The sequence below is a fragment of the Peromyscus maniculatus genome, chromosome 20 (genome assembly GCF_049852395.1).
Source record: "Peromyscus maniculatus bairdii isolate BWxNUB_F1_BW_parent chromosome 20, HU_Pman_BW_mat_3.1, whole genome shotgun sequence".
Taxonomy (NCBI): Eukaryota; Metazoa; Chordata; class Mammalia; order Rodentia; family Cricetidae; genus Peromyscus; species Peromyscus maniculatus.
Window position 1 is genome coordinate 47,876,765 of NC_134871.1, and position 27,554 is coordinate 47,904,318.

Sequence of the window (27,554 nt, forward strand, 5' to 3'; positions counted from 1 at the left end):
AACAGGGGAACCCGTGGCTGATATGTAGAACTGAATGGTATTGTAAAATAAAATAAAAGGAAAAAAAAGACAGGTTTTCCACTAAACTGCCTGGATTGGCCTTGAATTTTCAGTCCTCTGCCTCAGTCTCCCAGGAAGCCAGGATGACAGGCCTCTATCACCAGAAATGTCTGCATCACTCGAGGAGGGAACTGCATGTGGGCTCTGTATCTTCCGCACCATCTCCTCTCAGTTTGTTCATTCATTCATTCATTTATTCATTCATTCATCCTCACTTGAACACTCCCATTCGCCTCACATTTTAAGAGCTACTAGGACACAAAGGTGACCTGGCCCTCAGATCAGTAAGCCAAATTGTGGCCTGAATTCCAAGGAGTAAGCGTTCATCTGATGGACGTTTCCCACCCTGCTTCCTCTGTGGGATTTAAACCAACACACCAGAAAAGATCTAAGCAACAATGTTGTGGCTTCCAACCAACAATGGAAAAAACAAAACAAAACAAAAACTAAAGCCAGAAAGAAAAGCATTTTTTGAGCATCTACTATGTTCCAAGAATCTCACGCTGCCCTTTCTACGTTCCCAAGATCGAGTGTGGCCACTCCCTTCACAGGCAAGCAAAGTGAGACTCAATGCCGATGCATGACTAGCCCAGAGAGTCACATGAGTCCTGAGCGGAGGAGCTGAGAGAGTCAGACCACTGAATCTGGTCCCAAAGTCACACGGAATAATTGAACGGATTTGATGGTGAGTTTCCCAGCAGCCTGGGGAGAAAGGGAAATTAGATACTTCATGAGGTGGAGGGGGGGAGCAGGGGGAGGGGGGAAGGGCGGGGGTGCACATTTCTTTGAAGGGAGGAAGCCCTGCCCATCACGGAATGAATTTGTCTTTTCTCGGGTGAGAATTGATAAAGAGTTCAGGGATGACCCTGGAAGGAGGAAATCCTTTAGCTTGTATATAGGGTGGTGGCTGGGTAAAAACCCACACACTCCCAGAGAAGGTCTGTCCTCAGCACTCTGTGTGTGTGTGTGTGTGTGTGTGTGTGTGTGTGTGTGTGTGTGTGTGTGTGTGTGTGTGTGTTTACCAGCTCCCACCCCAGGTCTGTCTTTTTTTTCCCACTTCCCCACCTTCCTAGTATTCAGATGCCAGGGTCCTGGCTAGCCAGCGAAAGACAACTGTCTCTAGGAAGTGTGTGCTGTGTCAGGAGCCTGCGCACAGACCCCTGCGGCCGGGGCTGGCTTCCTCCCACAGGGTCTGGGCGGGGCGGGCAGGAAGGTGCGGTGACCAGCCCTGTCGGCCACCCACCAGAGCAGCAGCTGGGCTAGCAAGACAAACAGCTGGACCACCTTCCCCCAGGGCTTCAGAATGGACCTGTGTCGTGCAGGTGAGTGGTTGGGGCCCAGCCATGGGCCTCGGCGTTTCCTCCTACAGAACAGGGAAGCAGTGGGAGCCTTGCAGGGAGGGCCCTAGACGGCACAGAAGTAAAACTGGTTTGAACCAGTCCCCAACATCAAACCTTGTGTGCCGAGGCAGGCACCAGGCTGGGCTACTGGTCCCAGGGTCTCACAGGGATCCGAGTGGCCGCTGACTTCCTGGGTCAGCTACGGGATGGACGGTGATGTAACAAGTGGGCTTAAGAACAAGGCAGGGCATGGACGAGGGAGGAAGGTAATCGAGAGGCCTCCAGGGGACACAGCTTGAGGCCAGAGAGGATCCTTGGGAGTTCTGAGCAAGAGTATTCAGGCAGCGGGAAGAGCCTCCGCAAGGGCCCAGGGGCAGCTGGAAAGAATTGACTTCTGAAGAAGGTGAATGCTGCCGGTGGTGACGCGCGTCTGGATGGTGCAAGGGTCCTCCAGCACTTTTTCTGCTCCTGGGTCTGGTGGCCTTTGAAGGGGGCTGGGGACATTGTCTGAAGGGGTAACGTGTACAGTGAGGCCCTGGTGTGGCAGGCGTCATTCACTCGGTGTCCAGGGTGGTGGGTCCGAGGGCCAAAAAAAGGGAGGCTGCCAAGTTGGCACAGGATGGACAAGCCAGTGTGGTTCTCCGGGGGCAGAGAGCAGGGCTGCGGAAGGAGCCATGTCCCGGTACCCTGGGCCTCAGAAAGTCGCCCTGGAGCTCTGGGCTCTGAGGGACAGTGGCAGCTATCTGAATCCCAGGTCTATGTAACTCTGAAGTGGTCCAGACTGATGTCTTTCTCCAGATGTTATCTAACCCTGAGCAGCCTGGCCCCACCCACAGGCACCGGGCATCCACAGAGGCTATGCCTAGTGCTCAGGATCCCAGAAACCCAGAGACGCGTCAGGCTCTTTCACCAGCCATTCATTTATGGGCCAGACACAGGGGGCTGTGAGGGACGTGATATGAGGGGAGGCTGGGGCTTCGGTCATCTTGCCCAAGGATCTCCTTAACCTAGACTCTCTGTCTCTCTGGGGGTTTGTGGGGGAGGGGAAGGTGAGTCCAGTCCCTCAGAGACTGAGTGACTAGGCTGAGGCTCAGGGCCACTGAGAAGGCCAAGGGTGACAGATGACAGGTGGGTCCCCCCCCCCCCAGTCACTCAGGGGCACAAGGGAAAGACAGAGTCCTCTACTCATTGGGGTCCTGACATCATGGGGCTACAGGACAGTCCACACCTGGTGCAGAGAAGGAAACTGAGGCTCTCAGAAGTTAAGGGTGAGACCTGACTAGGCTCAGGTCATAAGGCCAATAAACAAGAGCCTAAAAGGAGGGCCCACCTTAGGCAGGGGCTGCAGAAGGTGGGATGCACTTCAGGCCAGCCTAGGACAGACGGATGGACAAGGGCCGATCTGTGGAAGGTTTGGGGTCTCCACGGACTGGTTTGTCTTTCGGTTCCATTTGTAAAATGAAGTTCGTTTTACAAATAGCTTCAAAATACAGGGGCTGAACGGGAGCAAACAGTCCAGGGGGTTGGGTAGGAGGAAAGGGGACTCTGACCCACGCCTGACCACACTCGCCTCTGGCACAAACGGGGGACTTCCTGGAGGAGGCAGCTGGGAAGGGTCCCGCAGAAGTCCACGGTGGCGGGGGACTCCCCACAGATTCACTGTCTGTGAATGGCTGGCTTTTGGTCCTCCCGGGCCTGCCTCTGAGAACGTGGAAGTCTGTCCTGCCATGCCGGACTTCTTCCTTCAGCGCGCCTCGGCCTCCTTGGGATGTTACTCTCCCAAGCCGTCCCACCCCACCCCAGCTCCTGCCATGGGCCTGGAAGGCAGGGCAGCAGGTCGGAAGCAGGTCACCCTCTGAAGGTGAGCCCTGAGCCCAAGAAAGCCTGGCCTGATGAAGGCCAGCGGTGGGCAGAAGGAGGGGGGTGGGCTAAAACCAGGGGCCTCTGGGGGGGGGGAGGAAGCTGCACTCACGGCCCCCATTTGCTGCCCCGTCTCCCTAGTGTCCCTCAGGAGAACCCTCCCTGCATGCCCAGCGGCGCCCCCGCCACCGAGAAAGGGGAAGTGGAGCCAGCTGTCCTGGAAGCAGGGCGGCAGGCACTAAAAATAAGATGGAAAAGAGGAAGGGCAAGGGGGAAGTGGTGGGGAGCGGGGGCGGGGGCTCCAGGGCACTAGGCACGGGGCACTCACTGGTCGAGACTGGAGCCCGGAAGGTAGAGCGGGCAGGGGTGAAGGGTGACGGGAGGCTGGGAGCACAGAAGGTAGACAGGACAGGGGTGAAGGGTGATGGGAGGCTGGGAGCACAGAAGGTAGAGCGGGCAGGGGTGAAGGGTGAAGGGAGGCTGGGAGCACAGAGGTAGAGCGGGCAGGGGTGAAGGGTGACGGGAGGCTGGAACACAGAAGGTAGAGCGGGCAGGGGTGAAGGGTGACGGGAGGCTGGGAGCACAGAAGGTAGAGCGGGCAGGGGTGAAGGGTGACGGGAGGCTGGGGAGGACGGGATGCTCATGCTATGGTGGTATGCCTGTGTGTTTCCAGTGTTTGAACTGCTTCGAATCAGCCCCTCCCAGGACCCTGACCAGTGGGTCCCGTCAGAGGTGGCCGCTGCCCGGCAGTGTCTGCAACGCCCTCTGACTTTAGGTCCTTAGATCTGGAATGGGGAGGACGGGGGGGGGGGGGGGGACCTCCGCTTTTTGACAAGCAGCTTGACGGACAGTCAGAGGGTCCTTGTGGCCCCCACGACCTGTGAAGATCATGGCCTGCTGTCTTTGGGGTTCAGATGCACTTGTACAGCTGAAACCCACTGACGTCAGGGCTTGGGGAGAAGGGGACAGTTTCCTCTGAGGGCCCCTGAATACTTGGCCACCACAGAGCCTGAGAACAGCTGAGCGGGGAAGGTTCAGGCCCGCACCTCACTGCCCCTGCGCTGTCCACTCCCCTAGGAACCGTTATTTCCTTGTATCCATTTCCAGCCGCTCCTGTGCCTCAGTTTCCCCAGATGTCCACTGACTTGTAGGACAAAAGGAGGTCCTGCTGCTGGCTACCTTCCTGCAGCTTCATCCTCTTCACGCTGTTGTGCTTGGCACAGGGTGGGAACACCCGGGCTTGTGGGGTTCACAAGGTTACAGAGGGGTTGTAGGCTCCGGCCCCGGGGTGGGTGGAGTGTGAATCCCAGCTCCACCACCATCCAGCTGTGCCGGCTGAGGGAGGTCATCGAACCTCTCTGAGCCCCAAGAGTATCACACACAGGAGGAAGTTAGAAATCCCTTCTTGAAAGCAGTGGGGATTGAGAGAGAGACATGCACACCATGGGTCCTCAGCTGAGGAGGAGGAGGAGGCGGCGGCGGCGGTGGCGGCGGCGGCGGCGGGAGCACTCCGGGCTGGCACACACAGGGAGGCGGGGTGGCACTGGAAAGCCCAGCTTCCACCTTGGTAGTTGGATGACGGTCGGGGCCGTGAAAATGGAAGAGTGACCGGACCTGGTGATGGCGGGTGGGATCCAAGGGTTTGAGGGAGGTGGCGTCAAGGTGCGTGGGGTCGGGTGCACCCCTAGAGCTTAGGAAGAGGTTGAGTGGAGGGGAATTCCCAGAGTTGTTTGGGACCCAGGTGGGGCTTGCCAGCCAGCCAGTCTGGGTTTGGTGAGAGACGCTGTCTCAACGAAGGAAGATAGTGATAGAAGAACACGCATGCTGTCAGCATCTGGTCTCTACATAGGTGAACATGCGTGTTCACTCTCCCAATGCGCACGCACGCACGCACGCACGCACACCATGTTGGAATCCCACACTGCCTCTTCCCAGCTGTGTGACCTGGAATATTGTCACCTCACCTTCCTGAGTTCCTGTGTCTTGAACTGAAAACAATCCCTATCAAAAAGAAATCACAAGGACTAAATGACTTGTTTTCCTTGGGTGTTTGGGGGCTTGGACCTCAATGAGACTTGTGTCACACCCCTTTCTGGCCCACCTTGAACAAGACCTCTAGCCTCGACGGGACAAAAAGAAAGTCCCATTGAGCCACCAGGACAGCACTCCTGCTTAAGGAGCCTGCAGCCAGCTGCATGTGTAATGCGGAGGGGCAACAAGTATCCTGGAGGGGCCATAGCAGGGGACCTTCTCCACTGCACCTCCGGTCTCCAGCAGGCCTTGGTGGTGACAAGTGCGGGGGACCAGCAGGTCCCACTGCACACAGCCTTTGCTGGGAAAGAAGCCCTTTGGTTTCACGTGGTCCCATGGTGTGTGAAAGCCAGGTAAAGGAGCAGAGTCACCCATGTCTACGTGAACTTCTGTAGACTCCAGCCAACATGAACAGCTGGGCCAGGATGGGGCTCAGTGGTCGAGAATCTGTCTGGCATGTTCAAAGCCTCTCGTTCTATCCTTAGCAATACAAAAATAATAAAAATAAAGGACTGGCTAGTCTTTTCGAAAGCAAACGTTCAGGTCCATGGGCCTTCCAGAGAAATCGTGGTTCAGTGCCAGTGTCTGCAGCTGGCTGGTTGGGCATTGATGAGTGGTAGTCAAGGGGCCCAGGAAGGAGTTCAGCTTCTCGCCACACCATGTGGCCACTTCCTTCACTGTGGCAGAGCTGAGGTGGCCCAGTAAGAGGCCGGTGAGTCAGCTGACCAGGTCATTAGTGGTGTTGTTTTCACACTCTTCCTGCATGCCTGCCTGCTGGTGACCCCTGTCCCAACTCTGTGCCCACCCTCCTCCTTAAAGCCACCCATGTCTTCTCCCAACCTGTGCCCACCATCTTTCCACTGTCCTTTTCCTTGGCCTTGGCCTCAGCTAGTCACTACTGCCAGGAACTCAGGGGCACCCTCTCTTCCTGAACCACAGGAAGTGGTGAGCCAGGTACCCTGACCGAGATCTTCAGTGTGGTCTTTCTGGGAAGGTCTGGAGTTCCTTAGCTGCCCACATTGTTGGCCATAGTTGGTTGTATTTGCTTTTGCTATTTTTTTTTTTTTAATGAGTCTCACCCTATAACCCAGGCTGGCCTCAAACTTGTAATCCTCCTGCCTCAACCTCCCAGATGGTATGATTACAAGTGTGAGCTGCCATGCCTGGCTCTGTGTGAGTGAGCATTGTCCTGGTGGGGGAGTCAGAGCCACACTAGCTCCAGCACCATGGGTCTCACTTTGTTTCGGGGGGCCAGTGGGATGGCACAAGATTGGAAGCCTGTCTGATCCAGGGTCCCAGCAGGCTCAGTGGCTTCACCCCTGTGCAACCTTAGCCAGTTTTACTTCTCTTTTCTGAGCCCCAGTGTCGGAGAGCAGAGACTAATGCTCACCCCCCATTCTGTTTCCCCTTCTTACAAAGTCAGGACAACAGGATAATCTTAGTAAAGCTCATTTGCCAGCCTCCCTTGCAGCTAGGTGTGTCCAGGTGACCCCACAAAAGCCACAGGAAATCTCTCTCCGGGGAACAAAAGGAATTATGATGGAGAAGTGGGGCTACCCTGGACAGGGGTGCCCAAGAATGCCTCTCAGTGGTGGTAGCATTCAGTCAGGCCCCAGGGGTAACTGCAAGTGACTCACTAGCTCCGGCACCATGGTTCCCACTTTGTTTCAGGGGCCTCCCCGGGAGGAGCCCTGTAATGCAGAACCAAGCAATCTTCCTCTCTCTCCAGATCCAGCTGAGCTCAGCAGTGGGGAGGCCAAGGAGCTACAGCAGATCAAATGGCACCGGAAGCAACTACTGGAGGACATCCAGGTATGTGGACACACGTGTTTCACATTCATAGACCCAGACACGCTCACATGCAATAGATTCTCACACATGTTCACACTCAGACCCACATCTTCACACTCACAGACCCATACATGCTCTCTTGCTCTCTCTCTCGCTCTCTCTCTCTCTCTCTCTCTCTCTCTCTCTCACACACACACACACACACACACACACACACACACACACACACACACATACACACACACATTTATAAATCCAAACATGCTCATACTCACAGACCCATACACACTCATACTAATCGTCAAACTAAACACACTCACAGGTCACCAAACACTATCATATTGCCTACTCTCCTGACCAAATGCTCAGAAAGCCAGCCAGACCTCGTCTTCTCCCCCACTCAAAGGCCCAGGCACCAGTCCCCACTCCTACCCCCAAGACCCAGACATCAGCCCCCTTGCCCACCAGTCCCAGACCACTGATGCTTCTCATCTCAACCCCAGGTCCCAGAGCCCCTCACCCTAGCCCCAGACCCCAGCCTTCCTCCCACCTTTGGACAAGGTCACTCCCACCCTGGGCTCAGCTCTTGTGAGTTCACCAGTTTCTTAAGATGATCACTCCCATGATTATCAGGGACCTTCAGATTCCTCAACCATGCCTTGCCCAGTCCAACCTCTGGGCCTTTGCATACATTCCTACCTCCACCTGGGCCCCCCCCCCCCCGTCCCAGTTCTCACACTCCTGCTCTTCTCCTTCCCAGACAAGGTTCTCCCTCCTCCTCCAGGCCGCCCCCACCACCTAGACACACGTGCACACTCGATTCCACACCAAAGCGCCCACTCTGTTAGGATCTTACTGAGCATGTGCATGTGCCAGGCTCCTTCTCTGCCACTGCTGTGGTCACTGGCTGCAAAGTTACTTCCTTCGCCCCTTAGCCACCCGCCCATGATCCCAACATCCCCAAACTCGAACTCCATGAAAACAGAGCCTGGGCCTTGCTCACCACCGGATCCCAGGCCCATAGCTGTAGGATATAAGTTCTCAGTTAGCGCTAGTGAGTGTGCCCCCGTTATACCTGTGGGTGGAAGTCCAGCCAAGATCCCTGGGAACAGGATCTGTCTGACCCCGGAGCAAGGGGTACTGTGCCAGTTCTGATTCCCAGGAACAGCCCAGGAGTGCCACATCCCAGCACCCCTCATCTTGGGGAGAGGGTGGGTGCCTCTTGGGCCACTTGCCCTGTTCATCTACTGCCTGCAGGGGGTACCAGGACATCGGCCCTCCTAGTGGTCCAGCTAATGTTGGTTGGTGGGCAAACTGGGGGCGTCCTCTGCACTGGGCAGTCCCTGGAGTCAGGCTGAGGCAGGCTGGGGTGGAATTGAGAGCGGCGCAGGCCTGGCGTCAGCACAGCTTGATCGGCCATGGCTGTTTCCTCTTCCCTTGGTTCCATGGAACTGCACAGCTTCTGAGAGGCCTGTGCTGCCCAGGCCCTGAGGTACCCATAGCGCCTGGCATGTGACAGGCACTTACTGACAAGTGACAGAGAAGATGTGATGCCAGACGGGAAGTGTGTGATCGGTTCCCTAGGTGGCCATAGAGAGCCATGGAGGGAGGGATTCTGAAATGAGGGAGAGCAGTGCCATGCTTCTATGGGAAGCTGCCAGCCAGGTCGAGCGAGGGCTTTTGGTGGACACAGAGAGTAGTGGCTGGCAGTGAGGGAAGAGAAAGCAGGCTAGAAATAGGGTCAGGTGTGGGCGTAAGGACTCCCACCGCTGATGCAAGGGCCCGTGGAAGGACAAGGGCACACAGGGGCATTGAGCGCCTGCTCTGAGGGTAAAAAGGCATGGGAAGGGTCTGAGAGGGCTGAGGGAAGCGCACAGGGAGCGGCCGAACCACAGGCCGAGTGGGGGTTGTGGGGACATCCTGACCTCCAGGCTGACCCTTGAACGTGTATCCACAGAAACTCAAGGACGAGATCGCAGACGTGTTTGCTCAAATCGACTGCTTTGAGAACACCGAGGAGAGGTGAGGGGCCCGGCCTGTGGGAAGACAATGTCTGGGTACATCTCACTCCCCCTGTGCCACAGGTGGTGGGAGGACCCAAGGAGACACCACAGCCCCATCCAGACTGTGTGGATCACTCCCCACTGACTCCCAAGCGACCCCCATTCTCTCCCTCTCCACCCCACCTCCCCACACAACCACCCTGGTCATGGGTAGCTGGAACCAGATGAGCAAAGAAACTTGCCCTGCATGAGGGTGAAGAAACTATGGGAACTGGGGACCAGAAGCCTGGCCCGGAGTAGGCTCCACTGGCCCACCTCATCCCACATCCATCATCCCTCACACAGGAAGGCTCCTGTTGATTCTTTGCCTAGGACAGGGCCTTCTCTCTGGGCCTCAATTTTCCCATTAGTATAAGGAGATTAGGTTCTCACACAACCTCCTAGACCACAACCTCTTGACACGGTAAAACCAACAAAATGACATTCCGGTTACAAACTGGGGAAAAAAAAAAAAAAAAAAAAAACTCAGGATTTAAAGTAAGTTTGCCTTTGTGTTGGGTGGCATTCATAGCTCGCCTGGGCCAAATGCAGCCACGTGTGGCCCGTAGGCTGGATATGCTTGCTAGGACTCTAGGGCCCTGAACTACAGAACTACGCATGGTTTGCAGGTTGCCTGCCCCACCTCCAGGACCTCTGCCTCTCCAGCATCTCTTGTGCATGCACACCCATGTACGCACACGAACATACATTTACCCTGGGTGAGGGCAGCAGGTGGTTCTTGCAGAGAAGGAAACTCAGGCCTGGGAGGGATGAAGGGCAAGACTTATGCTCAGGAGCAGCCTATGTTCTCACCAGCCCCATTGTGTCCCAGAGTTCTGCATCCTCCCCAGGGAGCTCTGCTGGGCTCCTGTGGTGGGGGGCTCAGAGTTCAGTGCTCAGCTTGCAGCCCCGCCCCTCGGCACCTCCCACCCCGTTCTTGCTTTCCCAGGTGGTCCAGACACGGGGGCTGGGGATACACGTGGAGTTCCAACGGCATGTTGACTCTCCTGAGGAGGGCCCCCCCCCGCCCCGAGGGCTTGTGGGGGATGGTGGCATCCGGAGCCACCATGTTGATATGCCCCTGTTCACAGCCGGATGGCACAGAAAGAGAAGGAGATGTGTATCGGGCGGAAGAAATTCAACATGGACCCTGCCAAGGTACATATCCAGGGGAGGGGACATGGATCCCACCACAGTGGGCAGCTGGGTGGCCGCAGGAGGGGGACGTGGGCCTCATCAAGGTGTACAGCTGAGCTAAGGGAGGAGGCTGTCTTCTGGGTACCTTTGTAGCGGATCCCGCAACCCACCCAACGGAGGAGCAAGCTGAGACCCCTCAGGGCCAATTTTTTGGTTCCCATCTGGGCCTGGCCTTTGTCCACTGCACAGCTGTGCAGCCCAAAGATGTGAGGCTGTGAAGTCTCCGCGCCCCCCATTCCCTTTCTTCCCTGGCCCTCTGCCCCCCTCTGGAACAGGGTTGGGGCAGTGAGGCCCTTAGACAGTCAATTCGGTCCCTAGCATGTCTTCCAAGCCCAGGCTGCAGAAACCCAGTCTGAAGCTTGGTTGCCCGTGACCTCAGAGCCAGCCTGCAGCCCTTCACTCTGCCAGGTGGCCACAGGCTCCCTCTCCAGCAGGAGCAGCCACAGGAGAGAGCCACACACTGAGCTAGGGCAAGGGTCCAGGCGGCCACAGGGAATGTCGAGCTCTGGCCGAGACTACCTCAGCCGCGTGTGTTCACTGGTCACTGCCGCAGATCCCGGACCACGGCTCCACTTACCTCCTCCCCTCAAACAAACGGGCATGTATGTCCCCAGCACTGGCCGCAGGATGCCGCGCATCCTCAGCCTTCCATCTAAGAGGAGCAGGGACACAAGAACCCAGAACACCAGAGACCAGCCCATGACCCCCACACATGGGAGGGGTGACTCTTTGCGCCTGGGTAGCAATGAGAAGGGGGTCATGAGCCTATCAAATGAGCAAAGCCAGCTTCCGGGTGACAGGAGGCGTGGTTTGCCCTCCCATCTCCTGGAGGAGGCGAGTGAAGGTCATTGCCATGGAAGCCGCCACCACCAGCTACCTCCCAGGTGGGGTCTGTACCGTCTCCTCCCCCTTTTGAGTTAGCTGGTTTGTGTGACTTTCACACAATGGGCCTAGATTGCTAGTGTGATGAAATGAAACTTACTGGAAATAATAGGAGTTTGGAGGGAACAAAAGGACAGGCCGAATCACCGAGGCTCAGAACGGTGACTCCCAGCAGCCATTGGGAGGGTGCAGTCTACGCATGCCAGGCTGGAGAGACCCCGCCATGAACGTACTTCACTTAGCTCTCCACTTAGCACACCTCCAGACACGGGGAGCTCGCCACCTCCCAAAGGCAGCTCGAGGGCACGACCCCGAACAGGCTGTGTGGAGTCCAAACACCAGCCCCCCTCCCCTCCTCCCCGAGCAGGGGCCTATGCTGTGGGGGCTGCACATGGGGTTCTGTGTCACCTCCAGGGCATCCAGTATCTCATTGAGCACAAGCTGCTGACCTCTGATGTCCAGGACATCGCCCAGTTCCTGTACAAGGGTGACGGCCTCAACAAGACCGCCATTGGCACCTACTTGGGGGAAAAGTAAGAGGACCCCAGACAGGGAGCGGGAAGTGGGGGTGTGGGGGGGTGGAGGTGTCACTCAGGGTGCTTGGAAAGCCATCATGCTTAGGATTTGAGCCCTGATTCTCAGGCTGGCGTATTCATTCATTCCTCCACTCACTCACTCATTCATTCATTCACTCATTCATTCAATATGTTGTATCTACTGTGCTCTGAGCTCTCTTCCAAACGCTAGCTGTATAAGACAAGATGGTCAAACTCCTGTCTTCAGGGACCGGTGCTTTCTGCCCGGGACAGGGACAGAATGAGCTCTGTCCGGCACACAGGCGGCGGCAGAAAGGAGGCCATAGAGCGCGGGGCTCTGAGCTGGAGCTCTGGTTTCAGTTCATATGGAGGCGGGGGCAGTGCCCACTGGAGGGTTCCAGGCAGTGAGAACAGTCAATGCCCAAGGCCCGAAGGCAGAAGCAGCTCAACTCACAGCTGCTGAAGAAAATGAAGGATCATGAGGGAGGAAGGGAGGGAGGGGGTGAGGCAGGGGGATCCGTGGAGGCTCTAGACAGGAGCGTCTGAGTGGTGGAAGGGATGGGCCACAGCGAGGGAGGCTCAGTGAGTCACTGCCCTTCTCCCACACTTTCTGAGTGAGGCGGCACACAAGCCCCTGACCTGAGAGCCAGGGAGGAGGAGGAGGAAACAGACAGCCCTGCTTCTCCTGCGGCTGAGGAGGAAACTGGGGTGTGGGGATGTTCAGGGGCTTGAGTAGGGTCACCAGGCGGGAAGTGACCAAGGGAAAACTTGACTCAGGGGTCCAAGAGGTCCAAACCCAGAGCTTACTGCCCAGGGCTGGGGTGTGTGTGTGTATGCACGCGCGTGCGTGTGCAAGTTGCCAAGTATTCCCCCTTCTCCTGTTCCTCTCCAGGGACCCCATCAACTTGCAGGTCCTACAGGCCTTTGTGGACTGCCACGAGTTTGCCAACCTCAACCTCGTTCAGGCCCTCAGGTGAGTGGTCCAGGCAGGAGACATGGCGGCCTGTGGGGGTGGGGATCCAACCCAGGGCTGCATGCAGAGGAGGAAGCTTGAGCTGGGAGAGCACAGAGCTGAGGCAGGAGAATCCCAGGCTTGGAAGCCTGCAGCTGCCTCTCATTGCTCCACCACCATTATTAAGGCCTGAGGTATCTGCAGCTGCCCTTCCTCTCGGCCATCTGGGGACCCTAGTGCTGTGTGCTAGCACTTTCTAGACAAGCACGTGCGTGCTTCATCCCCGCGTCCAGCTCCAGGTAGAACATGGTTGCTATCGCTTATGATTGCCTGATTCCAATACTGGTCACGATGTGTGTCTTCACACTCATGGGCACAGCGTGGTGCCCGAGTCAGCAGCACGTGACCCCAAAACCATAATGTCCTCTCCAAACCCTGGCATTGCCATCCATTCCCCATGTGACCCAGGGCAAGGCACAAATAAGAAACCTAGGGGCTGGGGATTTAGCTCAGTGGTAGAGCGCTTACCTAGCAAGCGCAAGGCCCTGGGTTTGGTCCTCAGCTCCGGGGGTTGGAGGGGAGGGGAGAATGGAACCTCACTGCTGGGTGTGGCGCTTCACACCCGTAGTCATGACACTTGGAAGTCGAAGGCAGGAAGATTGCTGTGAGCTCCAGCCAGCTTGGAATAGGTAGTAGGTTCCAGGCTAACCTGGGCTACTCCTGCTTAAAAAAGAAAGTAAAGGAAGGGAGAGAGGGAGGGAGGGAGGGAGGGAGGGAGGGAGGGAGGGAGGGAGGGAGGGAGGAAAGAAGGAAGGAAGGAAGGAAGGAAGGAAGGAAGGAAGGAAGGAAGGAAGGAAGGAAGGAAGGTTGGTTCCCTGAGCCAAGTCAGCACCAAATCCAGAAGGCAGGAGGACTAAAGAAGGAAGGACTTATAACCAGCCATGGCTGGTCACTCCCACATGTCATCTCTAAGTCTTATTAAAACTTCATGTCGCTTAGGGAGTCTTAAAGCTGCTGCTGGAAGTCTGCTCCCAAGAGAGGCATTTGAGCTGGGCTTTGAAGGATGAGTAGGAGTTTGCTAGGCAGAGGAGGAAGAGGTCACTGCCATCCATCCAGGGAGTATGGACTTCCTGGGGGAAGAGCCTAGGAATCACTCATCTCCAGTCATTCATTCATTCATTTATTCCTTTACTCCTTCAATAAGCTGTTGCTGAGCAGGATTTAAGTGACCTGTGGAGACAAGAAAGCTTGGCTGACACCAAGTCACACTCTGTCTCATTCATTCACAAGGACAGAGGCAGAGCACCCCATGTTGGGAGCCTAGAGGAGGTCACGGGTTCCCGTTCACAGGGATGGAGGCAGGGCACTGCCCGGTGCCACTGAGGGTCCCACCCGCTTCTCTGACCATGGCCCTGTCCCCCTAGGCAGTTCCTGTGGAGTTTCCGGCTGCCCGGTGAGGCCCAGAAGATTGACCGCATGATGGAGGCCTTCGCTGCTCGTTACTGCCTCTGTAACCCAGGGGTCTTCCGGTCCACAGGTGACACGCTCCTCATGCTCCCCAAACACTCCAACCATTCGGGCCTTTACTGAACCCTCACCGAGCACCGGCCCCATGCCTGTCTGGAGCACGGTCCTGGCGGGGGGAGGGGCAGGGAAAATTGGTGCAGCGTGCGGGAGTGTGGAGTACAGGAAGGCTTCTGGGAGGAAACATGGTCGAGTGAGGTCTTCAAGGATAACTAGGAGTTCTCTAGGAAGTGATAAGGGGAGATGCTTTAATGTCTCACTTAAAGACCCCAGTGCATCCTTGGAAGGGCAGATACGGGGCAAGGGGCATGGCGGTGATCCACAGGCGCAGTCTCCCATACCTCCGACTCCAAGGGTCACTAAATATTGGGGTAGGGACAGGATGAGGGAGGGGCCACCACGGCCCACCTGCCATGCCTCTTCTTTGGCTCAAGAGTTACCACACAGCCATCGCCAAGTGTGTGGAGGGGTTTCCCATGTTCCCGACACTTTATACGCACAGCACCTTTGGACCTTCTTGTCAGGGTCATTAAATCCCAACGTCACTCCCTAAGCTCAGCAGCAGATTGTCCCCAGTGAAGCAAGAGCCAGAGTCCGACGGGAAGTCACTTGTCCCAGGGCAGACTGCGCCCTCTCTGCCGTGCCCGTGTGGAGGACAGCAGAGAGCTAAGAACTGGCATTTGCTTGCCTGCAGGTTTCACACACCTAAACACTCAACGAGGGAGGGCAGGACATCAGTTCCTCTTGGTCGCCTGTGACTTCCAGGGGGTGGTGGCACACACCTATAATATCAGCATTAGGGGGGCTGAGGCAGGAGAATTGCTGCCAGCTCAAGTCTTAGCCTGGGTTTCAGGTGAGACCCTGTGTCAGGCAGTCCAGTCAAGTCAGGCTAGGTTGAATGGAAGGCATTTCAATCAGCCAATCCGTTTGTCACTGCGTGACCTGGAGCACGTGACTCCACCTCCCTGTGCCTCAGTGTCCCACCTTTAAGATGGAGGTGTAGCCGCCACACAGGATAGGCCTGGAGGTGCCGAGAGCTGAGCACAGGGCGGGGCCACTGCTGCGGAAGGGGGAATCATCACCGCTTCCTATAATATCAGCTTTCGAGAGTTACGTGGGCAGGCTGAAGGTCAGGGGGTTGGAACTGCCCCCTCAGGTTCTGGATCCTCAGAAGACCCCGAATGGCAGCCACACCCCCCAAGCCTGCACACACACACACACACACACACACACACACACACACGCATGCACGCACGTCTGCACAATGCAGCAGACTGCTGGCAACGAGACCCACCAGGCAGCTTAGAACAAGCCACTAACTAACGGGGCGGCTGACAATGAGCTCCCGTTCCCAGGAGGCAGAGAACAGAGTGGGCGGGCCTGGAAGGGCTGCCGCGGATGGCAAGCAGGATCTGAAAGGGAAGGAGGGCAGAGCCGCAGGGGGCAGGGCCTCGGAAGCTGCAGCTGAAGTTTGCAGGAGTGGGAGGAGAGGCTGGGCCTTGAACGTCTACCTGCCACGCTCAGCCAGGGAGTGGGGGGGGGGCGGGCCACGCTCAGGGCCTTGCTAGGACTGGGACAAGAGGAGGGGGGATGGTGACCTGGATCAGGACTGTGACCAGTGCCAGTTCCCACAGACACCTGCTACGTGCTGTCCTTCTCCGTGATCATGCTCAACACCGGCCTACACAACCCCAACGTCCGGGACAGACCGCCCTTCGAGCGCTTCGTGTCCATGAATCGCGGTATCAACAATGGCAGTGACCTGCCTGAGGAGCAGCTGAGGGTGAGAACGTAGTATCTTACTGGTCCTCTGGGAGTCCCATCCCGGGCGCGAGGGTCTGCCAGGCTAGTCACTACTGGGAGGTGGGCCTCCTCAACATGGCCTCATCTTGACAAGGATGACTGCAGGTGGACCCCAGGAAGTCCTTCAGATTTAGATTTTGGGGAACCCTGGCCAGCCATTATTTACACTTGCCCCAAATAATACTTCAGGCTGGGAGTGTGGCTCAAAGGCATGCACAGGCCATAGGATCCATCCTGAGCTCCCCCCACACCCCAGGAAAAGAGGACCGTGCCTCCTAAGCACAGAATCCCAGCTTCTCTCACAGCCAAGGAGAAAATGCTTGGCTGTGGTCCTCAGAGGGAGGAAGCCAGTCTCCCAAAAGTCCCCACTAGCTCCACAGCAAGGCTAGTCCCAAGTCTCTTGTCCCTTTATCCCAACACCCCATCCTCACTACACTGCACCAGTGTTCTGGGCACAGGGACCCAGGGATGACTCCATATAGGTCCTGCCTAGACCAAGTCCCAGGGATCTACACATGAATTACACCCACACTCAACCCCTGAAGCCCACTGATGTCACCCATGGTGACCGTGGGAGCTTTACTACAGAGAGGTGTGCTGCTGCCGTCTTGGGGGACAGGCAAAAGTGTCAACCAGAAGCCTGGCTGGGGCAGGTGACTCCCATACGGGGCTTAGACAACTGGATAAGATTTGTCTTAGGGTTTCTGTTGCTGCAGCTGAACACCATGACCAAAAAGCAAGTTGGGGAGGAAAGGGTTTATCACCAAAGGGAAGCCAGGACAGGAACTCAAGCAGGGCAGGAACCTGGAGGCAGGAACTGATGCAGAGGCCATGGAGGGGATGCTGTTTCCTGGTTTGCTTCCCCTGGCTTGCTCAGCCCACCTTCTTAAAGAACCCAGGACCACCAGCCCAGAGATGGCACCACCCACATTGGGCTGGGCCCTCCCCCCACTGATCAACAATTGAGAAAATGCCTAACAGCCGGATCTCATGGAGGCCTTTCCTCAAGGGAGGCTCCTTCCTCTCTGATGACTCGAGCTGTTCCTGGAGAAGCAGGGTAAGGGCAGTCCAGAAGGAGAAAACAGAGTATAGCTGGGGAAGAAATCAGCACCCAGTGTGCTGCCCTGAGATGGGGTAGACGTGAGCAGGTGTCTGAGTGCTGAAGGCCAGCCTCAGGGGCACACAGAAGCAGGCGGTTACAAACACCAGACATTTGGCCTGGTGAGAAACAGTCGTACCGTCCAACGACGACGGGAGACAATGTGGTACTCAGAACACTGAAGTCTCCCCAGGATCACGGGCGTCAGAGAGGTGAGCCAAGACACAGCCAGCAGATCAGAGCCTGGCCCCTCAGAGGTGAGCACTGCATCCCCTTAGCCCACAGAACACAGGTCCTGCAGGAGCCACCTGGAGCTCTGGTCAGCCTCATCTCCCTTATGCACCTGCTGGGTGGCCTTGGGTGGTTCTCTGGGGTTCAGGCCACTGCTCCCTCCTAGAGTGGGGGTGATCAGCCTGAACCACGGCTGCTGTGAGCAGTCTTTTTTTTTTTTTTTTTTAATGTTAAGGGCAAGGCCTGCCCTGCTCACAGCCCAGGCTTAAAGGCAGCCCGTGTCATCAGAAAGAATAATTAAGAATGGGCTGGGGATGTGGCTCAGCTGGTCGAGTGTTTGCCATGCCTGCACAAGGCCCCGGGTTCAATCCCCAGCATAGACCAGGCATTGTAGCATGCACCTATAATCCCAGCACTCAGGAGGTGGAGACGGGAGGATCAGGAGTTTAAAGGGGCAGCCTTGGCTACATAGCAAGTTTGAGGCTAGCTACAGAAGATGTCGTCTCAAAACAAAAGAGTAAAAAAGAAGCCAAAAAAAAAAAAAAAAAAAAAAAAAGACAAAAAAACAAAGAACTGGAGCCCTCCGGGCAGACTGGAGCATTAGAGATATGACACTTGGGGGCATCACGCTTGGGGGCGGGACCACCATGCCTCCCACAGGTGCCCTGGATATGCAAGGCCTCCCGCTGACCCATGGTTCCTGCCTTCCTCTGCACCATCCTCTCCTCATGTCCCCAGGCTGGAACTTGCTTGCAGGTGGCCTACTCTGTCATCTCCATGTAACTCCACCCCGTCCAGGAGGCCTGGGAGGGGTGGGGCGCCCTGGTCGGCAGCCCAGAGCCAGGCAGAGCCTCAGCCAGCTGGCTGCCCGTCTTTCAGCCTGCAGCCGGACTCCGGAACCCCTCCAGCAGGGGTTAGCAGAGCTCCTAGGCAGTGGCTGGTGAACAGAGAATCCTCCCCAACGATGTCACAGAGGGCCCAGGCCTGCTCTGAGAGCCATCCCAGGTTTTCACAGGCAGCCACGTGGACCCAAGATCCTCTCACCTTCTCCCTGGCTTCATTTGAATGTTTTTTAAAAGCCAGAACCCAGTGTCTCGTCTCTTTGCAGAAGTGAGTTCTCCATGGACCACTGTTGCTCAACTCCCTAGGAAGCCCCAAAGTGCCTTAAAGTACACCAAGAGGAAGAAGTAAATTTACACAGATGTATGCCCCAAGAGAGGTCACCCCAAAGTCACACCGCCCTGGAAGGTGTTCTTGTAGCAAAGACTATGAGAGAGATACTGTGATAGGGAACAGGGAGGCTGGGTGGGACACAGAACTTAAAAGGTTCTAGGGGAAGAGTTAGGAGCCGGGGACAGGGATGAATCTCAGCTCCCCAGGGCCATTCTGGGCTTCCCTGTCAGAGCAGACAGTGTCCTAGGCATGCTGTCATTGTGCCCCGACACACACCCCATTCCCAGGGTCCAGCTGAGGTCACGGGGTGCCACTGGAGGTAGCTAACCCGAGACTTCAGGTGCGTGCAATAAGAGAGTCCCAGCTTGAGCTGTGTCTGACTCCAGAGCTCCGCCCCCTGCAGAGACCAGAAGGTAAGATTTTTGAGGACAGAGGGCCTGAGCATGCTACCACCCCCTGTCACAGATGAGGAACTGAATCCAGAAGGGGTCCACTGAGGTTTCCAGGCTCTTGTGTCCCCGAGCACAGAACTGGGCCAGGGACACACGGATCGTGATAGAAATAGAGTTTATTAAGGAAGAAAAAAAGCATTTCTGGGAATGGAGGTGGGCGAGAGAGCTGGGACAGGACTGAGAGTCAAGAGCTACAGGCCACCAAGTCCTCATCCTTGGGGTCCCTCACACCTTCTCCAGCATTTGGTGATGGAGGGTCTTCGCCTACGTGTTCTGTACATGTAGGTCAGAGGACAACTTTCAGGAGTTGGTTCTCTCTCTCCAAACAAACGAACTCAGGTCTTCAGCTAGGCAGCAATCGCCTCTACCCACTGACCCATCTTGCTGGTCCATCATATGTACATTTTTTTAATTCTTTTTTTTTTATTTTTTATATGCTTTGGTGTTGACCTGCATCTTTGTGAGGGAGTTGGATCCCCTGGAACCTGAGTTACAGACAGTTGTGAGCTGCCATGTGGGGGCTGGGAATGGAACCCGGGTTCTCCGGAAGTGCTCTTAACCACTGAGCCATCTCTCCAGCCCCATATGTAAATTTTGATGTCTCTTTCTTCATGCCTTTCTGTCCTGCCACACTGGCTGGGAGAATCACAACTAGTATCTCTAAGAAGAACAGGGATCCCTTTGCCTTCAGACTGTTGGCTTGGGGTGTGGCTAGATCCAGGGTCTTGGTGGCCTGAGGAGGCTTCATGTCACAGCAAGCTGGACTTGCACACTGGCTGTCTCTTAGACCCTGGCTACTGCAAAGATGCCCAAGCAGCTCTAGGCTGCTAGCTTCTCCCAGAAAAATTAAACCCCTGGAATTAAGTCCTACTGACTGGTTGGGGTCACGTGTTTCTACCTAAACTAGTCCCTGTAGCACATAAGCTGCAAGGCTCTACACAGCCAAAGGGGAGTCACTGTCCCCTCCCGGGACCTGGGCGTGGAGGAGGGTGCCCAACTCCCTGAACAACCTAGACAGAAAAGAAAGGAGAAGGGATCCTGGGACAGGGCACCAGAGCCCCAGGGAAAGGAAGGCCATGCTATACCCCCAGGGCCCTGAGAGGTCTCTATGCAGTGGTTTGTTCAGTGACAGGGACTTCAGGGTGTTTTCAAGACACAGGAAGTGTGGGCGTGCCGCCGTTTCTGTGAGGCGGAATACACACACGGTGACACTGTGACCGCAGAAACTTCCAGGTACCCCTGTGGGTTTAGCAGAGGCTGAGGTCCCGTCTGCCACCCTGAAGCCTCCTCGGGCCTCGCTAACACTTGTCTGAGCAGACAGCTCACCTCCTGCCAGGGCCTTCCTGTCTCAGAGGCTTATTCCACCAGCTAGGCCACCTGGGGATTCCCAAGGTAAAGACTTCCACCCCCACATCCATGCACCCCCACCTCCACCCCAGCCAAAAAGAAGCCGATCCCCACTTTTCTCTCACCCCCACACCACAGTGAGGCTGAGAGGGGATATTAAAGGCTTGCTCCAGCCGCACCTCCACAGACTCAGGAAAACTAGCTTTAGGCCTGTACCCCATGGGGACCCCTGGACAAAGGACAGGATGGCAGTAAAAAAAGGGAGTCAGGCAGCCATTCATCTACCAACCCATCCATCTGAATATCCACCCACCCATATATACACAAAGGTGTGAAATCATCCATTACAATATTGAGAAACACTACTGCAAATCCAGATGCACTCATCCATAATGGCTGTACACTGCCTTCTGGCTTTAACAAGTGGGAACATGTCAGAATGTTAGAAGTCCAGTCCCAGTGCTGGGGGAGCCCAGTGCCCCAAGAAGATTCAAAACACTCTGGTGGGTCTGCACCCACTCCCTAGGGTAGGAGCTATCTCATCCCTGGCTCGCATACCTTCCTCCCCCCGACAGAGGGCGCATCGCCCTCCAGGGTCACACCTTGTATATTTAAGGAGCTTTACCAGACAGTTATCCATGGAGGACTGAAGTCAGCTCTTGGGGGGCCCTTTACATCCCAGCCCCTGTAATCAGAGGCCATCCTGGATAGACACTGTGGTCAGCACTCCACTGAGGACCTCCAAGCCTGAAGCAGTCAATTCCCTCCTCCCCAGGGCCTCCTCTACGCCCGCCCCAGCATGTGTGATCTAGAAGGGTCTACTGTCCACTGAAGTAGAAGAGGAGCATCATCCCATCATGAGCACCGCCTGGAGCAGTCCCTACTCCAGCTGCTGTGCCCGGGGAGGGTGGGGATGCGTGTCTGTGTCCCCACGTGCAAACCTAAGGCACCCACCCTGCTCACTCTGCCCTGAGGCAACACAGGAGAAGGTGCACAAGGGTACAGGTGTAGCCAGTGTAAAGGAGAGCATCAGTCACCCGAGGGGACAGGGAAGCTTTCACAAGAATGGCCCAGGAGTAGGTTTACTGGGAGAGGGCTGACCCACTCAAGGACACACGGGCCAGGTGGTCCAGGGCCCAAACTCAGTGGACTAAATCCATCCTTTCCATCCCCTCGGACAGAACCTCTTTGACAGCATCAAGAGTGAACCCTTCTCCATCCCCGAGGATGATGGCGGTGACCTCACCCACACCTTCTTCAACCCTGACCGTGAAGGTTGGCTACTCAAGCTGGGTAAGACCTCTGTGCACGCACTCTGATAAGCTCACTTGCACACGTGTGGCTGACACACATGCATATACCTCCGGAGTGGACCTGCACAGCGCTTGGTCACCTGGCCCCCAGCCCAGCGCTTGGTCACCTGGCGCCCAGCCCAGCATCTACTTACCCTTTCTGTCCTTCCTCTCATTTACCCTCCAAGCCATCCATCTACCCACCCGTTACCCTACCCGTTCATCCATCTGCCTACCATCCATCCACCTGGCCACTCATCTGTCCACCCACCCATCTCATCATCTATCCACCTATCCACTTATACATCCATCCATTCATCCACCCATCCACCCACCCCTCCCTCCACTCATTTATCCACCCACCCATCTATCTATCCACATACTCCTTTATCCACCCATCCATCCTTCCACCTACCCATCATCCATTCATTCATCTACCCATCCATCAACCCATCCACCCATCCATATATCCACCCACTCATGTATACATAAGAACACCTACCCTTCCATCCACCCATCCATATATCCACCCACCCATGTATACATAAAAGCATCTACCCTTCAACCCATCCATCTGTACGTCCACCCATCCATCTATCCACCCACTAATGTATACATAAAAACACTTACCCTCCAACCCATCCATCTGTACATCTACCCATCCATATATCCACCCACCCAAGTGTACATAAAAAACGCTTACCCTTCAACCCATCCATCTGTACACCCACCCATCCATCTATCCACCCACTAATGTATACATAAAAGCACCTACCCTCCAACCCATCATCTGTCTTGGGGTGCAGGTGGCAGGGGGAGGCTAGATGTAAGGGAACAGTAGGGGACAGAGGCTCCACAGACAGTCCTGTTTCTCTCCCAGAGGACAGAGAGAAGAGTCTAGCAGGGTCCCTCTGTTCAGGACTATTGAACATGAGGTGCTGGTCCTTGAACAGCCCAATTCTGGGGTAGTTTATTCTCTGGAAGCCAAGACATGGTGGGGTTAGAGCATCTTCTCAAGGTCACACAGCCAGCAAGTGTCACACTTAGGGCAGCTGAGGGCTGGATGTCCCTGAAGCAGGAGGAGGGAGAGAGGGATTGTAGCTCAGGCAAAGAGCCATGGTGAGTGCTCCCCGTGGCTAAGGGCGGCAGCCAGCCCTGCCTCCTCCAGGAACAATCCCAGGAGCCACCCTAGCAGAACCAGCCAGCCAGGGCCTGTGGTCTTCTGAGGTAGGTGAAGAAAAAAATGCCTCATCTTGGAGGAAGGGTCTCAGCTGGGCAGCCTCCATCACTTACCTAGACTATGACAGACTCACCCAAATCCCAGATGTCCAGCAAGCCTTCTGTCTGTCCCCACACCCAGCCTCTCCTCCTACAGGCCTCTGGGCCTCCTGTACTGCCCCGGACGCCAGCTCTCAGCCCCCAGAGTATCTCCAAGTCACAAAACCAGCCAGCAGAGGGGCAGCAGAGCCCAATGGCAGAGCTCACAACCCCACTCGTCAGCATCAGTTTCTGCAGTTGGACTGTGGCGACCATGACCCAGAGAGCACTAGCCACATAGCAATGTGGCTGAAAGCTTGGGCTCCAGGGCAGCAACGTTGAAGTTTGAATGCACAGGACCATGGACACGTGGTCTAGCTTTTTCCAGCCTTGGCTTCCTCATCTATAAGAATAGGGGTCGCCAGTGGCCCTCCTCCTCCAGGGTGGCCACAAGGATTCACTTCCTCATTTTTTTTCCATGCCTGATGAAGCTGGAGTGCTGTGTTAGCTACGGTTCCCAATGCTGCAGCAAAATGCCTAACAAACACGCTTGAGGAAGGAAAGTGTGTTTGGCTCTGGGGGAAGAGCTCCTTGTGGCAGGAGCGTGAGGTGGCCGGTCACATCGTGTCCGCAGTCAGGAAGCAGAGAGCCGTGAAGGCTGTTGTTGCTCAGTTTACTCTCTCCCTTTTCATTCTGGGACTCCAGCCCCTGGGACAGGGCTGTCCACATTTCAAGTGTGTCTTCCCACCTCAGCTGACTCAGTCTGGAAACTTCCTCACGGACACGCCCCGAGGCTCGTTTCCAGACGACTCTAGATTCCCTCACCTTGACAGTCAATGCTAACCACCATAAACACTTAGAGCAAGCCTCGGTCTGAGTGGGCTCTGGTGGCCACTGTCCCCTCGACCTAACTCTGGGAACCCAAATGCAAGGCAATGAGGTGATGGGAGCTGTTACGCTTGGAGTCTAGAAAGGATGGATCTGGAGACCTGGGCAACAGGGGATGCACACAAGGCTCCACAGCTCGCCTATGGGGGAACATGGCGGCCCGGGAGGAGGAAGGCTGACCTACCACGCTCTGCCGGCTTCTTTCAGGGGGGCGTGTGAAGACGTGGAAGCGACGCTGGTTCATCCTCACAGACAACTGTCTCTACTACTTTGAGTTCACCACTGTGAGTGTGTCGGGGGTGGGACTAGAATACAGCCAGCCACGACGGACAGGTCCCTCCAGCCGCTGCCACCACCAGAGAGTGCCGGGCCCTTTCAAAGTGCTCAGCCCCCCTCTACTCCCATTTCACAGAATTAAGGGGCAAAGAGGAGGAGGGGCTGGGCAAGAGGGAGCACTGACTTTAAGTGGTGGGGCTGTAGATCCATGTTAGAGCGTGGGCCTTACATGTGTGAGGCCCTGGTCAATTCCCAGTACTGAAAAAAAAAATTGTTCAACGATGGATGGATCGCCTAAAGGCTAGGCATGGGGGTTCATACCCATAATTCTAGTGCTTAGAAGGCAGAGGCAAGAGGGTCCTAACATGTTCAAAGCTAACGTGGGCTATACAACAAGATCCTCAGAAAATAAATAAATAGACAGACAAACAGATGATAGATAGATAGATAGATAGATAGATAGATAGATAGATAGATAGATAGATAGATAGATAGATAGACAGATAGACAGATAGGCTGGAGAGATGGCCCAGCTGTTAAGAGCACTGACTCCTCTTCCAGAGGACCTGGGTTCAATTCTCAGCACCCACATGGCAGCTCACAACTGCCTGCAATTCCAGTCCCGGGGGGAATCTGACGTCCTTTTCTGGCTGTTGTGAGCACTTCACACATGTGATGCATACACCCATACACATACAATGTGATGCATACACCCATACACATACAATAAAAATGGGGGAAAAAAACAGTTTAATCCGGTCTCCCAGATCCCAAACAGGGTCTAGTGCTATGTCTGCCTATGACTGGGAGGTCTGGAGAGGTGATCTGGGGAGACCCTGAGCTCCCATTTCCTGTCCTTGACTTCACTTCATCAGGACAAGGAGCCTCGAGGGATCATTCCTCTGGAGAACCTCTCAGTGCAGAAGGTGGATGACCCCAAGAAGCCGGTGAGAGTCAAGCTTGGGGGGGGGTGGGGGTGGTTCCCAGCACAGCTGGGCCATTCTGTAGGGTCTCTCCTAGAGCTCTGGACCCAGGCTGCTCAGCGTCATTGAAAAGGGCAAGCCTCAGGTGTCTTGTGGAGCTTGGCTCTGGCATAAACCGGGGGACTTCTACGTCACAGCTCTTTTCTGAGCCTTGGTTCCCCCACCTGCTACATGGGATTTTAGGGAGCCTGGTACACAGCAGGTGCCTGGTGTCCTCTCCCCCGGAGCTGTGGGGGGAAGGGCATTCTGTGGGAGGGCTGCTCTTGCCTCTGTGTCCCCCCACACACCGTGGGGAGGGGGTGGCCTAGCCTGTCCCTCAACCTGGCCCCTCCCACAGTTCTGCCTGGAGCTGTACAACCCCGGCTGCCGGGGCCAGAAGATCAAGGCGTGCAAGACTGACGGGGATGGCAAGGTGGTGGAGGGGAAACATGAGTCCTACCGTATCTCAGCCGCCAATGCCGAGGAGCGCGATCAGTGGATTGAGGCCATCAGGTGAGAGAGGGACACTGGACGCCTCCTGTCACCTTCCTGCTTCTTTGGGGTCTTCTTTCCTTGTCTGTAAAGACTCGAACTCCAGGTCTCCCTCCTATTGGTGGCCTTTGGTGGGCAGGTTCTTGAGCCAGGCGCCTAGTTAATACAGAAGGAAGAAACCAACTTCACGGGGCTCAATGGGAGGGCCCGGGAACTCACAAGGAGCTCAGCCGGAGGGGAGACGTGGGCAAGTGGAAGACCTGTCAGCTAGAAGGCATGTGTGGCCACTGGACAAGGACCATGTCCTAGAAACTTGAAGAATTAGAGAGGCCCAGAGATGGCAGAGCCTCGGCCAGAGCCCCACAGCAGTGAGGGGCCCAGCTGGCTCTGCCACGACCTCTCTTGCTTCCCCTGCCTCTCTAAAGGGGCTAGAAAAGGAATCTGGAGCGGGGGGGTGGTCTCTGCTGGGCTCCCACCTCCTAATCTGAGGTCTTGTCCTTGCTGGGCCTGCCTATGAGACGAGGCTCACAGAGCAGGATTTCCCTATATCAGTCCCTGGCCTTTTCTGTGCAGCGGGGTGAGCCAACACCTCCCTGGGAGTCACACCCCCCAAATCACAAGTCGGGAAGTCCTACGTTCCAGCAAGCCCTGAAGTCTCATCCCCCCCCCACTCCCCGTATCCCCAGGGCCAGCATCACACGTGTCCCCTTCTATGACCTGCTGTCTGCTCGGAAAAAGAAGATTGCCAGCAAACAGTGAGCTTCCAGGAGGCGGCTCTGGCAACCCCGTAGGACCTGTGGTAGCTGGACAGACACTTCTCACCCACGGCACCCGTTCCTGCTCACAAACCCACCCCTCCCCATCACTGGAACTGGCTACGGGCGATGTGGAACCTTGGAGGGGCACAGAGCTCACAGGGAAACCCCTGATACCTGCACCGCTTGACAAAAAGAACCTGTGGGGCTCCACCCTGGACCGCTGCAGCCGAGGGTGAGGACGGGAAGACGAGACAGCCCAGAGCCCACTACCAGTGTGTCCCACCCTCTCCTTCCCCAGCAGGAGGACCGTGGATTCCCTGGAAGCTTCCAGTTCAGAGGCACCCCGGCCCTCAGACTGGGCCAGACCCTCCCTGCCAGCACTAGGTACCAGCATACACCCAGCTCCGAGCCTGAAGCTTCGAACACGGCCCTCTGCTGAATCACAGCCCTTCTCTGGGTCTTACAAAATGCCGTGTTTGGACAGGAAACATCTTGGCCCCCGCTGCCTTTGGTCAGCTTGGCTTCCGGGGGGGGGGGGCGGGCTGGGACACCAGGTGACTAAACCAGACAGACTGTGCTGGGAGGTTCTGAGGACATTGCTGGCACCATTCTGGAGGGCGTTGACACAAGAAGAGGGGCAGGGGGGACCCTCGAGGCAGCGGCAGCATCTGCGGCTGGCAGATCTGAGCTACAGCTGAGAGAAACGCTCCGGGAACTGCCCACCAGGAGGGCTGCCTGGAGGCCACAGTGAGCCAGCTAGTAGCATAGGAATCATGCTTGGACAGACTCTTGCAAGCCATGGCACCGCTACTAGACGCCCGGCCGGCAAAGCTAGGGTAGCGAGGGGCTACAGAATGGTTCCTTGTTCCTGCCTCCTGCCAGAACAATGCCAGCTTTCCATACACGGCACGCCCCTGTGTCCCCAGGGAGGCCTCACCTGGAGGCTTCACCCCTAGAGAGCGCTTGTACCTTCTCTCCTGCCTGAGGAGCCTCCCCCCACCCTACCCCTGAAAACTCCTCAGCAAAGCTGCAAGAAATGGGGCTCCCTGGGTCCTGGGCCAGCCTGGGCCCTAAGCAGAAGCAGCAGGTGGCCAGGCTGCCTCATCATCCTCCGCAGGAGTCCACATGTGCACACTTCCTCGACGTCAGGAAGAGAAGTGTGGCAGAAAGGGTGAGACTCCTGTCTCTGGACGGATGTAAAATTGGGAGCCAGGGCACCGACAGACAGAGCCCTTGCTGGACAGTTGGGGACTTAAGCTGAGTCCACCTCAGCTGCCCCCATTTAGGAGTTAAATGACCCTTAAATGTT

The 27,554-nt window shown here is 56.2% G+C and overlaps 1 protein-coding gene across 2 annotated transcripts; it reads left to right on the plus strand.

Moving 5' to 3' along the window:
* Positions 1 to 1,212: 1,212 nt before the first annotated feature.
* Cyth4 (cytohesin 4) lies at positions 1,213 to 27,554 on the plus strand. Of its 2 annotated transcripts, none has more exons than XM_042264761.2 (13): positions 1,213 to 1,382; positions 7,021 to 7,103; positions 9,040 to 9,104; positions 10,216 to 10,282; positions 11,618 to 11,736; positions 12,632 to 12,712; positions 14,116 to 14,228; positions 15,850 to 15,998; positions 21,502 to 21,613; positions 23,965 to 24,041; positions 24,909 to 24,980; positions 25,354 to 25,508; positions 26,174 to 27,554. In XM_042264761.2, the coding sequence occupies exons 1-13, from the start codon at positions 1,364 to 1,366 to the stop codon at positions 26,244 to 26,246; spliced, it is 1,185 nt and encodes a 394-aa protein (XP_042120695.1). In that variant the 5' UTR covers positions 1,213 to 1,363; the 3' UTR covers positions 26,247 to 27,554. The 2 variants fall into 2 exon arrangements, with proteins under 2 accessions (XP_042120695.1, XP_076412369.1); XM_076556254.1 differs by lacking the exon at positions 1,213 to 1,382 and adding an exon at positions 3,589 to 3,611.